General features: G+C 43.3%; 1 protein-coding gene across 1 annotated transcript in view; it reads right to left on the reverse strand.

Moving 5' to 3' along the window:
* Window positions 1-12,564: 12,564 nt before the first annotated feature.
* Window positions 12,565-20,371, reverse strand: part of NR4A3 (nuclear receptor subfamily 4 group A member 3) — a 113,394-nt gene continuing 105,587 nt past the window's right edge. Inside the window, exon 8 of the mRNA XM_030205148.1 lies at window positions 12,565-14,214. Coding sequence (XP_030061008.1) covers window positions 13,952-14,214 — 263 coding nt within the window. The 3' untranslated portion in view covers window positions 12,565-13,951. The remainder of the gene's footprint in view (window positions 14,215-20,371) is intronic.

Raw genomic sequence — 20,371 nt, forward strand, 5'->3', positions numbered from 1 at the left:
TAACAAGAACATCTTATCAGTGATAGTCTCACAGTGCCACTCTCTTCTGCAACTTCCCAGGAGATAAACTGGAAGGCTAGCATGTAAACAACCTAACCTTGGATAAAGCCAGCTAGCACAGCTGTGTCAGGGAAAAAAATGCAGAATCCATGTTGTTTTTCTTGCAGAAAAGATGGTTCAGGGCCTATCAAGGTCACATGCCCCTAACAAGACCTCAGGCCTACCAAGGGTGAGACACAGAGGCAGACCTCTTACACAACCTTTAAAGAATATCGCTTAGCATGGATTCCTGCACCCAGCTTTGAGCACAAGGGCTTAACGCTTGTCTCAATCTGGTATAAATCCTCATACCCAACTGATGGCAGTTGGGCATACAAATCCAAGTGTTCTATAGCATTGTGCCTAATTTCTAGGAATGCTTCTGACACGCCCATGCCCCTCCCATGTCCACACCCCTTTTGAGTTGCATGGGAGACAATTTAGGCACCCAGATTTATAGAACAGTATATAGGCAGATCCATCTGTAAGTTCTAATTAGTGCCAATTTACTTCAATAATTGATAGTACAAGCTCTTTTACTGTCTAGAATGGATTATCGTAATGTAGTCTTCTCTTGGTGTACAAAAGCTTCTATAAAGCGCTTACAGGTAGTCCAAAACACCACAATCCAATTGATCTATTTATTAGGCAGATTTGATTCAGTGACTCCCTTTATGTTGGAATTGCACTGGCTCCTAGTTGAAGCTCAGGTCCTGCAGAGTAGCAACTTGAGGCTCCATTTTAAGGAGTCCATTTTCCAATGAGGAAAATTTAATGTCCATATCCTCCATTTTAGTAACCACCTCTTGGGAGAATTGGCAAAGTTGTCCAGCTGCTCCTCCCATCCTGGATTCAATTCTAGTCAGAGCCTTCCAAATATCTTAGGAAAAATTCTTGACCAGTGACATCTGAACCAAGTGTATCCACTGGTGAGTTACTTGATTTTTAATTGAACTTGACTTTCTCTTAATGGAGGGTTTGTAAGTAGACCTTCTCAAGCCAAACCCTCTGATACAGAACAGAAAGCAGTAGACATAAGGGGAGGGTTCCTCTCTGGGGAGCTTAACGATGCATGTTCCTGAGAAGAAGCCTCACTGGGGAGAGCAGCCTGTATTTTAGAAACCAAATGTTTTTCCATAGGACCCAATTGAGGAGTACTCGATAGAGGAGAATATTTAGAATTAACTCTCCTCTTCCCCATAACTACCAAAAAAGTACTCACAATTAGCATAGAGTCAATCCCACAACTTCAGCTCCTTCGGTGTTCCAATGGGCTCCCAAAGGGTCTGGCATGCCCCTTATGGCATGCTCCTTTGGCCAGGCCCTGCAGCCATGCCGCAGGTAGGACACATTTTTAGCTGGTTTGAGCTCTTTCTGATGATGTCAGAGCTGTACCTGATCCCCAAAGGCTCTCTGTCACACTGTAAACTGGACACACAGTTTCACAGGCTTCTACAGTTCCCTCCAATCCGTGGTGTCTTTCTGCCACTAACCGCAGGTAGGGCACACTTTTAGCTGATCTGGGTGCTTTTTGATGATGTCAGAGCCACACTGGCTCACCGAAGACTCTCTCTCGCACTGTAAACTGGGCTCACAGCTCCCTCCACTCTGCGGTCTCCTTCTTCCCTCTCCTGTATTCCAAATGTAAGAGTCTTTAGCATTGGATCTATGCCACATGCAAGGATATTTATCTGACCAGATTTCCAGTCATTTCCACATGCTTAAGGTTAACCAGCTTTAGGCAAACATTGTCCCCTTGTGCTAACTCAGCCCTGACACAGCCCCACCTCACAAGATAGTTTTAAACCAAGCAAACTATACTGTCCTCCACCTGCTGGTTGTGTATTGTCACAGGGAATTATAAGGAAACCATTCATCTGGGCTCCTGCTTTGATCAGCAAATCCTCTTAACTGGTGCTCTGCCACTGTTCGAGCACTTTCATTTGATCTCCATCTGAACTGATATGAGAGCTCTCAACTGCTGACAGTTCCACAGGGTCTTCCTGACTCTCCTTTGCACTTGCCAGTGGAAAAGCTCGACTCCCTTTTCACCTATCAGGGGAGTTCCTAAGGCTCCTCCCATCCTCCTGCTCTGTGATTGGACCCTCTTTTATGAGTAGGGCAAGCCCTGAGGATTCTCACTGCTATCAATCTGTGAGCCTTTTTAAAAGTTCCCTCCCCATTATTGGCCAGCTTCTTTGACCTCCTAGCTCACTGCCTTATGAGAGCTGTAGTTCTCCCCTTCTTACAGATGAAGCTACCTTTTCAGCTCTATCAGAGCTGCCAAAGGGGGCCCAATCTATCAGAGAGAGCTTTAAGGCACACCCCCAGACCCTCTCACTCCATCCAGTCATGTCCCAACCTCACTCCGCTCTGTCCAACCACCCCCCACAGACCCATCCACTTCACCTCCTGGGTCTACCCTTTGACAGACCTCAATCTGGTGGCCCCAGGATCAGCAAGCCACCTCTCCCTCCGGCAGCAGCAGATGCATTAATAAAATGTTATCTCCTACTGCCACAGGACCAGTTTGGCAATAAGACCTGTGAGATTTGCATCTCTTATCGCAAGACTGGTCCTGCAGTAGCAGGAGATGAAGTCTTATTGCTGTTGATTGAAGGGAGGCTGCTCAGCGGGAGTGTGGGAGATGACCAGCGAAAGCAGGAGTGACTTGCAGGCCTGTCTTTATTTGCCAAAAAGTGTGACACCAGAGTCCTAAATAGAAAGACGATGAAATCACAATATAGAAAAATCAAATGCACAAACCACAGACAGAACGTAGAGTAGGATATTAATTACAGGAAACAGCAGTATGACCGAACAGGTGGAATTTTGGCATATATGCATATGTGCACATATATATACGTAAAGGTGGGAGCTAAATCCAAATCCAAAATCCAGTACCAGGCACAGTGAAGCAAATAAAACCCTATAAATGTCACTCAGGACCTATAGAGCAATTCTACCACACAGTAATAACACTAACTTCAATGAGTCACACAACAAAGGCCTAGCTAGGAAAAGGTATCATAAATATTTCAGTGGACACTAGAACATCAATACACCTATTTTTTTTTGTTACATTTGTACCCCACGCTTTCCCACTCATGGCAGGCTCAATGTGGCTTACATGGGGCAATGGAGGGTTAAGTGACTTGCCCAGAGTCACAAGGAGCTGCCTGTGCTTGAAGTGGGAATTGAACTCAGTTCCTTAGGACCAAAGTCCACCACCCTAACCACTAGGCCACTCCTGGACAACTAACCAAGCCTGATTAGTACAGATCGATCGCATACATTCAATGCTAACAGAATACATGGAGGGGTATTTTCGATATGATGTCAAAGTCCGACTTTAGACGTTTTGCAAAAACATACAAAATTTGAATAGGAAAGAAGTTCATTTTCAAAAAAGAAAAAGGGTTATCTTTTGTTTTTGAAAATGCTGTTTCTAATAAGGTTTTATGCTTTGGACATTTTGTTTTTTTGGTCCACTTTCAAAAAAAAAAAATGTCCAAGTGAAAAATGTAGAAAACCAAGACATTGGGATATAGGAGGGGCCAACATTTTTAGTAGACTGTTCTCCCAGACATCCCATGAGATAAATGGGGCACCCTAGGGGGCACTTCAGTGGTCTTCAAAAACATGCTCCCAGGTACACATGTCACCATTGTTCCCTTATCATGTCTGCTGAGCCCCCCAAAACCCACTGCCCACAACTGTACACCACTACAATAGCAGGCACCCTCGCTACGGCGCACCCCCCCTCCGGAGCGCACCCCCCCCCCGAAACGCACCCTCCCCCCCGAAATGCACCCTTACCTTGCAGTGGAGGGCAGGCGGGAGGGCCGATCTGCCCCCAGTGCACGTCACTGGGAGCTGCGTCGGCTCTGCTGCTTCCCTGCTTTCTCTGCCACGGAACAGGAAGTAACCTGAATATTGACTGGTGCCTGTTTAACTTCCAGGCTGGTGGCCATACCCAGATATTCAATGGTGGGAGCTGCATGTGGCCCAGCATTGAATATCCAGAATTGGTTCAGCCCGCAGTTGGAAGCGGCTTGCTAGCCGCTTACTACCAGAGGTTGACTATAGACCCCTTTATTTTTCTAATAGTGGTGGTCTTGGTGTCTGCTTTCTGATTTCCTCTGTCTTCTCTTAACTCTCTCACCTGGGTTTCCTGGCCATTTGTCATTCTGCTCTCTCCTCCTGTCTTCATCACTTCAACCACTGCATCCATCTCCCACGCTGATTTTTTTTCCTTTCAGCTTTCTTCCATTTTAGTTTTCTGGCTCTCTGTCCAGATTTTATCTATTTTTATTATCCAGTCTTCAATTTCCCTTTACAACTTTCTCTTTCCCTCACCCTGGCCCTCCCATTTCCTTTCCTCTTATTCCCTGGTCTTTAACTTCCTTTTCTTTCTCTTGTCTCTTCCATCCAACATCTCTTCCATCTCTCTTCCTCCATGCAGGGCTCCAGCATCTCACCTCTCTCCATCCTTTTCCATCCAGAATCTACCTCTCTCTCTCCCTCCTTCCGTTCAGTGTCTCCTCTCTCTCCCCCACCTTTCCATCCAGCCTGGGGCAGCTGAACACCCTTTTGGTTGGAAGAGCCAAACAACCCTATCTCCAGCCCTGCCTCCAAATTCTCTAATTGCTGAAACTGTATTGGACAAAATATTGATTGGGACATGGTCCCTGTGGCCTACCCTATTCTACTGCCTATGTATCCAGCATATCCCCCCTTCCATCTAGCATCTCCTCTCTTCCTCTTTCTCCTTCCATCCAGCATCTCTTCTCTAGCCACCTCCCCTTGGCATTATCTGTTGCCCTCCACTACCCTCCATTCAGTTATGTCCTCCCTTCCATCCAGCATTGTTACTCTTTCTTTCCCTTTCCATCTAGCATCTCCCCTTTCTAACCCCTCCCCTTTCATCCATCCTATCCCCTACCCTCTCTCACCTCTTCCATCCATCTCCCCGTCTAAACCTTCCTCTTCCATCCAGCATCTTCCCCTCTCTAACCCCTCCCTCTTCCATCCAGCATCCACCCCTCTTTCTCCCACTTCCTCCCATCTAGCATCTCCCTCTATCTCTCTTTTCTATTTCCACAAAGTATTTGTTCTCTCCTGTTCTCTATCCACCCCACCAGCATCATCTTTTGCCTTCCACCCCGAGCATCCTCTATTGCCTCCACCACTCCACACCTCCCTGGGATCACCGCGAGAATGAAAAGAAACATGCAGGGGAACACAGTCTCTGTACATGCCCCTGGTTGTCCAGTCCCACCCCTCCAAAACAGAAAGTTGATGTCAGAAGGGTGGGGCTGGCATCACCAGCAGGGCAGTGCATAGACAGTCCCACATGTGTCTTCTCTTTATTGTCACTGCTGCTACCAATCTCCAGAAGCACAGCAACACCAGTGGAGATAGCAGTGGTAGGGTGATGTGGAAGGGCATGTCCATACCAGTTTCCAGTGGGGCAGAGGCAGTGAAACCCTTGCTGCTCTGGGCTTTCAGATACTGCCTGGTCGCTCGAATCGTAGGTCCACCCCTGGCCAAGAGAAAGATGCTGGACTGGGGAAGTAGGGCTGATTGGGAGCCAGTGTTAAGGTATCTGCATATATTTCCAGAATACTGCAATTACCACTCTGTTTAATATGTTGTATTATTTTGATTTTTTTTGATACATAATTCCCTGAAGTGTATTCAGTCTGCATGACACCATCAGCAACAGAGGTACTAGTGGAAGGCAGCAAGACAAAAGGGATCCTTCCCTTTGTTCAAAAATGTTCTTACTGTCCCTTCTTCTGCTGATTTATTTATTACATTTGTACCCCGCGCTTTCTCACACATTGCAAGTTCAATGCGGCTTACATAGTAATTTGAAATACAGAGTCTAATAAGGAGAGAAAAAATTTCAAACTGTAATGAAAAATGATAAAGTTGAAGCTTGATAATGAATGATTAGGATAAGGGAGAGTAAACAGGATAGGATAGTATAGGTTGAGAAAATAGGGTAAGGAGGGATATAGTAAAGGAGAGATGGAGAAGAAAGGTTGGGATGAGTAGAGGGAGAATGGGGAGGTGGGGTAAGTAAAGCCAATGATGAGGTCGGTATCAGTGTCAGAACAGAATTGGGAGTAGAGGTTAATAAAATTAGGTTGGGACATTAGAGCAGGCTTGCTTAAAGAGATGAGCTTTCAGCATTTTTCTAAAGGGTAAGTAATCGTTGATTAATCGGATAGATCTTGGTAGTGTATTCCAAAGCTGGCTGCCCAAAAAGGAGAAACTGGATGCATAGTAGGTCTTGTATTTAATTCCTCGGCAGTTGGGAAGGTGTAGGTTGAGATAAGTTTGTGAGGACATTGATCTGTTTCTGGCAGGGAGGTCGATCAAATCACTCATGTAGCCGGGGGATTCACCATGTAAGATCTTGTGGATTGATGCAGGTGTTGCCCTCCCCCCCCCCCCCACCCTAATGATTTTACTTGTCCCAGTCATCGCTGTCCATCCTCACCCCACCCCACCTGTCCCACCCACTGTAGCCTTACAAACAATTGAGTCACCAATCACCATCCCCTAACTCGTGTGCTATCAGTGCTGACCATGCCCTGTCTCCACCCATAATTCACCCAAACCCATCCCTAACTACACTAAGCTGCTAGGAAGTGATTCTTACCACACTAGCTGGTTTTAGCATGTGATAGCCATCAAGTGTTGGTTCACGCTAATGGCTATCACATGCAAATACTCATGTTAACTGCATAGCACATTTTAATAAGCATGCCCCCCTCCCCAAGTATTACATTATTGGAATATTAAATTGTTATCTGTTACTATTTTACTGAAAATGTGGAAAGTGTGAACTCAACTGTGTTAAGCATTACTTGCTTGTAGCTTTTTATAGGCTTATCTGTCTACAAGTCTCTAAGACACATCATTTTATTGGCCCGTTACATGATATAGACATTAGAATTAAGCATGCGTATTCAACACACATGGGATCTCTGATAAAATGTTAACACAATTTAATAGGTTTAATTTACATTGTTTATATATGTACAAAAGCATTTCTTCAAAACCACAAGTTAACACAAAAAGCACTGCTGTTAGAGGAGCAGGATACAACCGTGAGACACTCTGTTGTTATAAATAAAAGCAAGGCACTCTCCTTTAACAGTTTGTAGTTTCCTGAATTCAGTCTATGAAAGATATGTTCACGCTGATTAATTTTCATAGAAAAGGGTTAAATAATCTAACCAATGATATTGTCTGTGGTTAATCTACCTCATGCTGTCTTTATTCTGTCTGAATAATGTTTTTGTGTTTCAATAAACAAAAAGAATGCTTCATAGACCACATAACTTTGTAGGACTTCACAATTACAAGAGCTAGGGAAGACTACGGCATAGCCCTGGCCATTTGATATCTACCAAGGAGCTCTGAATCTATTAGCGGAAGATTCTTCTTAGTAAACTATTTTATCTTTTTGTCATTTTCTGTGAATATAGTTTGTCAGTGGATGTTCTACATCTGGGCTTCACATACCTGTCCTACTACAGTCATTTGCCTTTTTTTTCCCAATCCCATAGGCGATAGCTACATACAGCACTACTCTATGTAGTCAAAAAGAAGGGACTTTCTCGTCCAACAAATAGTTATCTGGATCTACATAACACCTTTCATCTCAACTGAATTCTAACACACTTTACACGTCACAGCTTTAGCAACATACAGGCAAACTTTCCTGGGTGTGAATTATCTGGTGACTGCACATTTCTAGCATTAAGAATGCATGAAAGCTTTAAAGAGGAGTGGGGGAATTATTATTTTTGTTACCCATCTTTAAAGGTACAAAGTGAAGAGTGAGAAGATGAACAAATTTACCCATCATAAAGAGTTTAAATAGGAGTCTTCAGAATTCTACATTCATGCTATAACCCCTCACCACCACCCAGGCCTTATGAGAATAGATTCGGCTCATACTGAATAATTTAATCACTCAGCATGTGGGAGCTATTTAGTAATGGCGTTAGCATGCACTCTCTGTGGCAGGGCTCATTTTATTCCTAGAATTCTTGTGGCAGATAGCACACACTAATGCCATTAGCACCGCTAACCATAAATGACCCCCTACTGTTTTATATGCAAATAACCTTACAGCTCATAAGTGACAGGAGCCAGGAACTTGCTAGTTATCTATACTAAAGTGAAAAAATTACTGTAACTTCAACTTACTGCATATTCAATGGAGATCGCAAGGATTTCAATTCATCACTTTAAGCAAGTTGCCAAATTACTATTGGGTTGACATTCAAAGTGATTTGACTGGCCAGAAATGGCTCCGGGCCAGTTAAATCGCTTGTCCGGATTTAACCAGTCATTGTCCGTGGCACTTAACTGGAGAGTTCTGCTGAAACTAATTGGGGGCGTTCCAGGGGAGGAGTCAGCACTTGGCCACTTGAGTGCCAATATTCAGCCAGGTGAATATCACAATTAACCGCTATGCATTCTATATAGCGTGCCTAGAGATCCACGCTGAAATCTAGATGTATTCTATAACAACATGCGTAACTTAATTGGCTTAACAAACTAAGCAGTGTTGATAACAGCACTCAATAAGCGATAATGAGCACTAATTGGCAATAATTCTAATTTATGTGCACAACTCGCTAAGCAAATTCTGTAATGAACTGCACCTAAATTCTAGTACACAGAGTTCAAAAGGGGCATGGCCAGGTGCGTAGCCAGACTTCAGTGGGAGGGGGGTCCAGAGCCCGAGGTGAGGGGGCACATTTTAGCCCCCCCCCCGGCGCCGACAACCCCCCTGCCATTTTTGAATCCCCCCCGCTGCCGTCGCCACCCCCACCACCAATGTTGACCCCCCCCTACGAACAACCCTCTCAACCCCCCCTCCCGCTGCCAACCCTCCCCCGTCACCACCGTTGGCTACCTTTGCTGGCGGGGACCCCGTCAGCTGAGGTCCTCTTCTTCCGGCGCAAGGCTTTCTTCTGTTTCTGTGAGTCTGACATCCTGCACGTTGTACATGCAGGACGTCAGACTCACAGAAACAGAAGAAGCCTTGCCCCCGAAGAAGAGGACCTCGGCTGGCAGAGGTTCGGGTCCCCCACCAGCAAAGGTAGCCGATGGTGGTGGTGGGGGAGGGTTGGCGGCGGGAGGGGGGTCCAGGGCCAAATCTACGGGGGCCCAGGCCCCCATGGCCCCACATAGCTACGCCACTGGGCATGACTATGGGAGTGGAAATGGGTATTTTGTGGACGATACAAAATTTACACGCAGAGTTATAGAATATGGCCCGGTGCACATAAATCTACATGCAGGAATTTAGGCCACATTTTCACTGGCCTAAATGGATGTACGTAGTTTTAGATGCTAGGATTTCCACTTAAGAATATTCTATGTACTGCACCTAAATCTAGGCACCCCTTATAGAATACACTTAGGCAGAAATCTTTACTGGGCAGATTTTTTAGGCGCCATATATAGAATCTGGTCCTATGTGTTAGCTGGCTCCGCAAACCCAGAAATTCAAAGCCAGTGCCCGGATATGGCCCGGCATATCGGGCCCTGTGTTTTCATACTAGTTTTCAAACTGCATACTTTTCCTACCAATTTCAAACTTTTGTTAATGAGACTACAGAAAAATGTTTGCAAACATAAATTGCAGATGTTGAAAAAACATCTCATGTATGTTAAATCTATATATATTTTGCAAAGAAAATCATTTACATTTTTATGACTTAATGACACATGTCTGCATATTGACTGGTAGGTGAATGACAAAATCAATAGCTTTCAAATGCTGCAATTAATATAGTAGAATTATTTATCAGCCATAATAATGAAAAGTTCACCCTCCTAGGCTTTTCTAGAAAATCTGGTGTAAATATAGTAATATAAAATGTACAAATAGATAAAATAATAAAACATTGAAAAATTACTTGAAAACCACAGAATGGTTTCACGTCAGTGATATCTGAAGCATCTTTAGTAGCAATATGGATTTTTTGTCTTTTACAATGTATAGAATTTAATTTCCATATAAACAGCATAGTTCTTTAAAAAAAAAACAAACAAACAACCTCCCCAAAAAATCCCAAACAAACCAATCACAATAGCCAGGATGTTTCAAAACAAAAGCTACAGTGACATTAGGTTGACATTTCAAAAATTCTCTTAGCAAAATGACTGAATAAATCTTCCCTTAATACAGTGCATATAATATAAATTTTTACCTAAAATCTTGAAATATCTTAATTTAGCAAAACATCAGGAAGATATTTATATCAAAGTGCTATACAGTACTGCCTTAAAGGTTACTGCAACTCTAATGTAAATAACTACATGTGAAATGACATCTATATTATACAAATGGTTAATAAAATGGCTTTAGAATATATATATATATATATATATATATATATATATATATATACACACACATATAAAGTATATCCTTTTCTATGTGCTGTATCTCTGTATCTTGAATAAGTGTGAGCACCCAGATTAGGGGGGAAGTTATCAACATGGGCTATTGTTACGTCAAGTTATTTACCAGAAGTTGGGTTATTTTAGCAGAGGGTCCTATTTTATGCAATGAGACCCTATGCTAAAATAACCTGACTTGAGGTTAAATAACCTGACTTGTGCTAAAACAGCCAGACTTAACAGTTGCCCACGTTGATAACTTCCCCCCTTAGTTGCTGTGTGTAACACGGCTCACAGGAGCTGTCAGTCACTGCAATAAATATAGGAAAAGCCATTATAATATACCATGCTTACACACATTTATACAAAAAGGGACACTATCCAGCGAATCATCTTATATTAATATGGCATCAACTATATTAACATACAAAAAGGGAATACAAAGACGGAATGTTTGAACACACTCCATTCTAGCCTTACTATCATTTACATTCATGTACTATTCACAAGACCTGCTGGTTCTAAAAAAGTGACTTATTTCATATTACTAGACCTCTCTACTCAGGTTAAACTATAGGAACTTGCCGACCCTGTATGATTTGACCACTATCACATATTTATTTCCTCACTTAGGGGGTCTTTTAATAAGTGGGGGTAAGCCCAACGTGGGCTCACCACTTGCTAACCCGGAACTACAGCCAGTCTACTGGAGCAGCCCGGCGATAGTTCCTACCCCCAGCGTGCACCATTTCCGGCACTATAATTTTTTTAAAAACTTTTGTAGTGCCGGTATTTACCTGACGGTAATCAAGTTAACCCCAGGTTAGCACGAGAGCCCTTACTGCCACTTCAGTGGGTAGTGATAAGAGCCCCCCCCCCCCCCCCCGGAAATGGCCAAGCGGCATTTGGTTCACTTACCGCACTCCCAGCCATTTCTTAGAAAAAAATGACATTCTTTTACCTGCTGCGGAAAAAGTGGTCCTCAGTGAGCATCAAAAACACGCACTGACGCCAGCGCAGGCCCCCTTTTACCACAGCTTAGTAAAAGGGGCCCTTAAGAGGCAATTTACTAATAGGTATCTCACAAACACTGTTCCCTCTAAGCTGAACGGGAGTCCTCCACCTACATTCCTGCCAGTGGGAGGTGCTGTTTCACTATCACATTTTCAATAGTGAGGGACAAGCTCTGCAGGACTCCAGGGAACCTGCCTGTCCCTAGTGATGAAATTATAATATTGAAGCACCACCCTCTACTGGCAGCAACGTGATTGGAGGATTCCCGCTCAGCTTAGAGGGAACAGTGCTCACTAACCCCATTAACATGCATTATATGCTACAGGGTCCATTCTAAAAAAAAGTGAGTCCTGGGCAAATAGCATGTGTTAACAGCATGAGTGTGTGCTGTTAGTAAATGACCCCCATAAAGCATAATTTTCATACTGCCCAAATTGTTGCAAAGTCCACGGGTACTGTTTACCTGTGCCTTTTGCATAAATTATCAAAGAAAAAGCATGTGATACTTTCACTTTGAGAAACTACCTGAAGAAAAAGCACCCATAGACTTTTTCACCTACTTTGTCTGAAGGCACGTTTTCCAACTAAAACAATGCACATAGGGGCCATTTTATTAAGCCACGGTAGGGCTACCGGGCGGGTAGCATGTGCCAAATTGACCCTACCGCCAGGATAGTGTGGCACCCAGAGGTAGTTCTGAAGTTGACGTGCACAATTTCCCATGGTAGAAAATAATTTTCTATTTTCTTCTGTGGGGGGCATTCCTGGCTGTAATCGGCACAGCGGCTACATTGCTGCATGCTGCCTGATTACCACATAAGTAGTCCTTTCTGCCAAGTAAATAGGTGGCGGTAAGGGCTCAGGCAGTAAATAGCCAGGTGCTACTTTTATTATTAGCGCATGGCCATTTACTGTCCTATTTTAAAAAGGGCCTTTTTACCAACCGTGGTAAAAAATGGGCTAGCATGAGACAATTTCACACACTCACACTAGTGCAGGCCACTTTTTACTGCAGCTTAGTAAAAGGGCCCCATCGTTCTGGAAATGCAAAACTAGGGGGCCCTTTTACAAAGCATTGGTAAGGTATTAGGGTTGATTGTAACTACCAGAGCTTTAGGAAGAAGCTAAAAATCTTCCTGTTTCCAAAGCCTACCACATAATCACCAACCCCATATGACTCCTATGGATTCCTCAAGATCTCCTCTGCCTATATACCGAACCCCCTGCATTATTATAAGTTATTCATTTAATTGATGAAAACCGCACTGATCCCTTGATAGGGGATTTTAGCGGTATATAAGTCCTAGTTTGATTTGATTTACAGCACACTAACTCAGAACTACCGCTGACCCAGTTACCTCCAGGTTACCGCAGGAGCCCTTACCACCACCTCAATGGGTGGCAGTAAGTTCTCTCTGCCGAATGGCCTTGCGGTAAAAGTTATCCTACTGCATGGCCATTTTTTTAGGGGCTTTTTACCTGCTACAGTAAAAAGGGCCCTGGTGCACAGGAAAAACAGCCCCTGCCACCACTACAGGGCCATTTTTCCTGCAGCTTAGTAAAAGGACCCCTAGGTGCATTGTTGCAGTCTAACCCTACACCGGAGAATACCTCAGCTGTACAAGGGAGTGGGGTTAGGGTGGAACGTGTACTTTTACCCGCATACAGAGCAGACAATTTTCAAATGGCCTATTTCTGTGGGCAAAAGGCCATTGGAAACTGCTATCCTAGAAATATAAGTGCATGATTGAATTATAAAATGTCCTTGCCTTCTCTGTACACTTTTGTCAGTGAGAAACTACATTGATGAAGTTCAGGTAACTCCCGTCATTGAAGTTAGTGCATAAAGATTTCCTAACATATTTTTTTCTTTTTAATTTTATATTAAAATAAATTATAGATTGAGAAAAGAATCCTAAACAAACTTTTTAATAAGACAGCACTTTAAAAATTGCACTTGAACATGGAAGCTAACTGTTGTTTTGCTAGAGCTCTTTTGTGTGAAATTGTGTTTGGGTTTTATCGACTTTTGCATCAACTGGTAAATGTGATAACAGTATGATTAAAAGAAAAAAGGTGGAGAACGCATATTTTCTTGGCAAACATTTTGTTCTTTCTACGAAAACTGTTTACCACTTCATATCTGAGTTCTGGAGTGTTATGTAATGGACTTCAAAACTTTTTCTCTACTGGAACATCATTGTTCAAAAGTGCTATATCAGCATTTTAAATAACAAGTCAGACAAAAATATATAGTACAAACAAACCAGTAAGCAGAGTTAAGTTATAGCCTGAAGATCCTAAAGGGGAAAAAAACACTAGAAAAAAGTCCTTCTCTTTCTGATCAGGAGCAGCTTCTATTTAAAACGGGGATAAAAATATTAGCTTCACAAATAACAAACCATCCGACTGCTCCGAAGGACAGTCTTTATTTAGTTTCATAATTTAAGACAATTCAATAGGGTAGGGTGTCCAGAAACAGCTTGTCAATAACCAGGGGGGGAGGCACCAAATCTTCCAGTTTCAGGTAAAAGATGCGTTGCAGTCCCAGTGTACAGAGAGAGCGCAGGTCAGCGAGGACGTGCAACACCTTGGGCTCTGCAGGTTCCTGTGGCTGTCCTTTGTTTTGGCAGCTGAAAGCTAAGTGATCATTCAAGCAATTAATAATCTTGCCACGTAACTCTTCCACTTTCTTTGGTTCTTTTAACCCATGTCGTTCTGCAAAATAAGGATCAAAGAATGGTTAGTTAGAAATTATTTTCATCATATACTCACTTATTCACGTCATCATCCATTTTTCTTTGAGGTGTATTACAACTGGAAAGTACTCATCATATGTGAGTGTGGCATGCCCAGGGCTAGTGTTAAACATGCTGAGGCCCGGGGCAGAAATTTTGGAGATGGTATAATTTACTGGCAGGCTTTGGGGGCCATCTTCAGCTTTTGACAGCCTTGGTTGCCCTGGTTGCATGCCCCAACCCTAGCCCTGGGCTTACCACACTAGCGGCCTGAGTCACTAAGGATTTTCTTCCATTTTGTGAGTGTGGGAAAAGACCTTGATGAATCAAGTCTTAAATGTACTGTTTTACATCTATACAAAATCTCTCGTGAATATATTTATAGCAACCAATAAATACCCGTAAACAACTATAGCTTCCAGCTGGGATGCTAATTGACTTCAGCTTCTGAGCTACATTCTATCTGATGTTCTTGAATAATTTTGCGGGCAAAGCTGTCACAGGAGAATTTTCTGGATTGTTTTCTTCTTCCTATCCAGCCATGAATGCTCTATCTATGGCAATCATTATGTAAAAATTTCAACTGAAGATCAATATCCCCTGCCAGTGCTGCTAGGACTGAAATTCCATAGGGAGTTCATAGACACTCCAAAGGAAACTAAAGGCCCCTCAGCTATTCTTTGCCATTTTGATCAGACATAGCTTGCATGGCTTCTTTTATTTTGTTTTGCTACAAGGCCAAAAATAAATAAATAAGAAAAAAAAAAGGTGAGAAATGACTAAGGGGTCTTTTTACTCAGTTGCAGTAAACATAGGCCTTAGTGTGTCCTTAAATGGGTCTTTCCCACACACTAAGGCCATTTTTACCATGGCTGTAAAAACCTTCCATTAGCACACAGCCATTTTTTAAAATTGCCACATAAGTACTTACTTCCACTCCTTTTATAGGTGGTATGAGCTCCTGTGTACTAAGCAGTTAGTGTGCAGTAAAGTAGACTAACGTAGGAACACCCAGTTTTGCTGTCCTAACCTTATGTGGTGAAGTTAACTGGGAGCCAGTCTAAATATCAGCCAGTGCCAAGTTAACTTCCAGGAGACCGCTGAGATCTGGATACTCAATATCGGGAGCCACACATGCTCTAGCATTAAATATCCAGGGTCAGTTTAGCCCGTGGCTGTGAACGGCTGAAACACGGCTTATCACCACAGGCTGAATATTTATGTACAAAGGCCTTTTATGTACATAAAGAGCTTTTATAAAATTATCCCATGGGTTACATTCATAAAAGTAGGCATGGTAGAAAAATTAGTGAGTTTATTGTTCAGTTACAATACTTATAACCCATGCTATCTACCATTCTAGGTGGCTTACAAAGTCACATATATAATTCATTGAAATAAACAATCACAATACTTACCCCCCCCCCCCCCCCCCCAATATTTAGCCGGTGGCAGTCAGCATTTTTTACAACGCTGATCATCGCTGGCTAAATTATCCCCTGATATTCAGTGCTGGGTCATGTCTGGGCACCAGCACTGAATATTGGGGGATAATGTTGGGCGGGCGGGCAGGCTGCTGGAGCTTATGCAGGCCCAGCCAATATTCAGTTGAGCCCACATAAGAAAGTTATGTGAGCCCTGGCTGAATATAGGTCGCAAAAGGTAGACCTGGGGGGGGGGGGGGGGAAATCCTATCCTGACTGGGAGGTGGGTGTGGGATGGGGCTGCTGACTGGGGGGGGGGGGCTATTTTCATGGGCTGCAGGAGGGGGGGGAAATCTTTTTTTAAATGTGGGTCCTGGTCCAATATTCAGCCGGGGCCCACATAAAGATAAGCGGGTGAATTTAGGACAGCTTTTGAGCTGTCCTAACGTCACCCACTTAACTTATGCGGGCTTCAACTGAATATTGTCGGCACCTGCATAAGCTCTGGCTCCTCCCCTTGACCTGCCCCTGACTGACCCACTTTTTCAGGGCCTGTCAGAGGCGATATTCAGCGGCACTCCCCATTTTAGTGCCACTGAATATCCGTGGTTGGGCAGCGACAGGTGAATAAAGTGGGCATGAGAGGCTCCTACCCGCTTAAATCACTTTGAATATCGGCCCTTTAGTATAATGTCTCTATATCACTCCTTGGTGCGACCACACCTTGAATACTGTGTGCAGTTCTGGTCACCACATCTCAAAAAAGATATAGTGGAATTAGAAAAGGTACAGAGAAGCCAACAAAAATGATAAAGGGGATGGGATGACTTCCCTATGAGGAAAGGCTAAAGCAGCTAGGTCTCTTCAGCTTGAAGAAGAGACAGCTGAGGGGAGATATGATAGAGGTATATAAAATGCTGAGTGGAGTAGAACAGGTAGACTGAATAAGAGGATTTGTTATGTTTATTAAAATTTGATAGATTGTTTTTTTAATGTGTAAGTCGACGCGATTTATATTAAAATCCAATTGGTAAAACGAAAATAGGGAAAGGAACACTATAAAAATTATAGGATAGGAGACAAACCCACTAGAGATCAATCATACATCACATAATATCTTTACATAATATCTTTTACAACAGCACTGAGATCCCATCTGCCTGCCATTCACCGAGAGAATTCCTTGGAAAAAAGGTAAGTCTTCCAATTGATCTTGAAAGTTTTTAGTGAAGGTTCAGCCTTGAGGTTAAAAGGAAGACTGTTCCAGAGATAAGGGGCCTAGAAATAAAAGGCACTTTTATGAATCATTTCACAGTAGGCCTGGCATGGACTCGGCAACACCAGCTGGTGATCCTTCACAGAATGCAAGCAACAGGAGGGGGGTATAGGGAATGGTTAATTTTGCAAGGTATTCAGGAAGACCACCAGTGTAAATGGCTTTATGAGTTAATATACGGCTTTTAAACTGGTTACAGGTGTGGATAGGCAACCGATATAGCTTCATCAATAAAGGTGTTGCGTGATCCTGATGTCTTGCAAACACAGCAGATGTGCGGATGTGTTTTGCAGAGTTTACAACCTCTTGATGTCAAAATTTGGAATGCCGGCATAAATAACATTGCAATAGTCTATCTGAGAGCCAACAAATGCATGAAATATTAGTGCACCTTAGTAAAAGGAGCCCTAAATGTTTGTAAGATTATTGCCATCAAAAGTGAACATTTAAGAGATGGCTATCTTTCCAATTCAATAAAATCATCTTCAAAGCAATCGTAATTAGAATATCAAATAATTTTATATGAAAGAGTCCGATCTTAATTGAGAGTGTTAGAGTAGAAATAGATAATATTTTCATTATTGTTGTCCATATATCTTTCTAAAATGAGAGGACAGAATTACATTCAAATAGTATATGCGTCAGAGTACCCTGTGATGTTTTGCAAGACCAACAAACATTTGAAGGTACTATACCAATTCTTTGTGGCTCTGGGCAAGTCACAACCCTCCACTGCCCCAGGTAGAAATAAGTACCTGTATAGTATACTGCTTTGAATGTAGTTGCAAAAACCACAGAAAAGTGGTATATTAAATCCCATTCCCTTTCCCTCTCCATGGTGTCCATAAGGCTTTATGGTTAAAAAACAAAACAAAACATTTGGGCCCTTTGACAAAGCAGCACAAAAATGTGGCCACCGCTAATCCCAGTTCGGATCTTTCCAGTGTGATAAGGCCACTTTTAACATGGCAGTAAAATATCTCTATTTTCTATTATTCCTATTAATGGCTATGCACTAATTTCCTCATAGCGCATGGTCATTGGCATGTGAGCACTTACCAACACCTATTTTCCAGGTGGTAAGGGCTCACGCGCTAATTGGTTTGTGGCGATATAGCTGTGCTAACCGATTAGCACAGGACATGCTTACTCTTCACCTCCAGATACACACCCAGCATTAAAAAATAAGTTTATGGGATGAAAAGGCCATTTATATAATACATTTTGGGTACAAACATTGCCAGATTACATTTAGTGTTCCTTAAGCTTAGCATGCATTTAGGGGGTCTTTAATTAAAGCTTAGCTCGAGTAATCTGCTGCAGGGCCCATTTTATTCCTGTGGGCCCTGCAGCAGATGACCCCCTTAGCGCGTGCTATGGACTTCTTAGCATTTAGCATGTGCTAAGCTTTAGTAAAAGGGTCTCTTAGTAACTAGTGCCCATAATGTAGAATATAGTATGCAGTAGAGAATCTAATAGTCTAGGGGCTCATTTTTGAAAGAGAAAAATGTTCAAAAAGTGTCATAAAGTAGCATCTGGATGAATTTCTTCTCAAAACATCCAAATTGGTATTTTTGAAATCTGTTTTGCAGACATTTATCTATTTTGGTTAAAACAAGTTCTCTTCTGTACTTTCTATTTATCGTATATTGTTTCTTTCTAGAAGGAAAAGGTTTCTGCTATTCGGTATGCTTATTGCTTTGTCAGCTGCCGAACCAATTTCTTCATCAGCCTAAAAACCTTATAAAGAGAAGGGGTGAGTAAAAGAATCAAGCTCCAATGCGGAACAAACATAGCAAGAGAGAAGAAAATCCAGGATGTGGTATATCCATGATCTTACAATTGTTTTACTTTCAACAGGGCACGGCAAAAACAGTGCAGTGCGGTTTGTCTCCTGAAGAAGTAAACGAAATGGAGGCGCTCTGTTGAGCAGATCAACACAGACAGTACTACATAATAAGATAAGTACTAGTGTTGCCCTTCACATAATATAAGTGAAATATAAAAACAGAAAAAATGAATTCTGAACATGAATTGAGATATTAAGTTAAAGCACAAATTTAATAAAAAGTTTGTCCCAGGAGGTATTTTCAGTATTGTGTGCTACCCTTTGGGCTCGCCTCTGCGCCACTGGTAGTGGTTGCGGCGTCGCTGCTCAAACTGGGAGTGCATGTGTTCCCTTATCTCGACGATTGGCTGGTGAAGAGCACCTCGGAGGCAGGAGCTCTGCAGTCCATGTAGATGACTATTCAACTTCTGGAGCTACTGGGGTTTGTGATAAATTACCCAAAGTCCCATCTCCGCCCCGTCCAGTCACTCAAATTCATAGGAGCTCTGCTGAATTCACGGACGGCTCATGCCTATCTCCCCAAGGCGAGGGCAGGGAATCTCCTGTCCCTCGCTTCTTGGGCCAGAGCGTCTCAGCAGATCACAGCTCGGCAGATGTTGAGACTCCTGGGCCACATGGCCTCGACAGTCCATGTGACTCCTATGGCTCGTCTTCACATGAGATCAGCTCAATGGACCCTAGCTTCCCACTCAAGGACTGTGGTCCCTCCAGGAATCAGGTCTACAGATCAACCTCCTGGAGCTGAGAGCGGTCTGGAACGCGCTAAGGGCTTTCAGATGTGATGTACTACATCAACAAGCAGGGGGGCACCGGATCTCGCCCCCTGTGTCAGGAAGCCGTTGGGATGTGGTGTTGGGCTCGCCGGCACGGCATGCTTCTCCAGGCCACATACCTGGCAGGCGTAAACAATGGTCTGGCTGACAGGTTCAGCAGAATTATGCAACCGCATGAATGGTCGCTCAATTCGAGTGTGGTATACAAGATCTTCCGGGAGTGGGGCACCCCCTCGGTGGATCTTTTCACCACTCAGGCCAATCACAAGCTGCCTCAGCTCTGTTCCAGGCTTCAGGCCCAAGACAGGCTAGCGTCGGATGCCTTCCTCCTGCATTGGGGGACCGGCCTCCTGTACGCGTATCCTTTGCTGAAACTCAAGCAAGACCGCGGTACCATGATTCTGATTGTGCCCTTTTGGCCACATCAGATCTGGTTCCCTCTTCTTCTGGAGTTGTCCTCTGGAGAATCGTGGAGATTGGACTGTTTTCCAACCCTCATCACCCAGAACGAGGGGACGCTTCTGCATCCCAACCTCCAGTCTCTGGCCCTCACGACCTGGATGTTGACAGCATAGATTTCGCTTCCTTGGGTCTTTCTGAGGGTGTCTCCCGAGTCTTGCTTGCTTCCAGAAAAGATTCCACTAAAAAGAGCTACTTTTTCAAGTGGAGGAGGTTTGCCGTCTGATGTGACAGCAAGGCCCTAGATCCTCGCTCTTGTCCTACACAGACCCTGCTTGAATACCTTCTACACTTATTGGAGTCTGGTCTCAAAACCAACTCAGTAAGAAGCCATCTTAGTGCGATTAGTGCTTATC

Source organism: Microcaecilia unicolor, chromosome 1 (assembly GCF_901765095.1).
Source record: "Microcaecilia unicolor chromosome 1, aMicUni1.1, whole genome shotgun sequence".
Classification (NCBI taxonomy): Eukaryota; Metazoa; Chordata; class Amphibia; order Gymnophiona; family Siphonopidae; genus Microcaecilia; species Microcaecilia unicolor.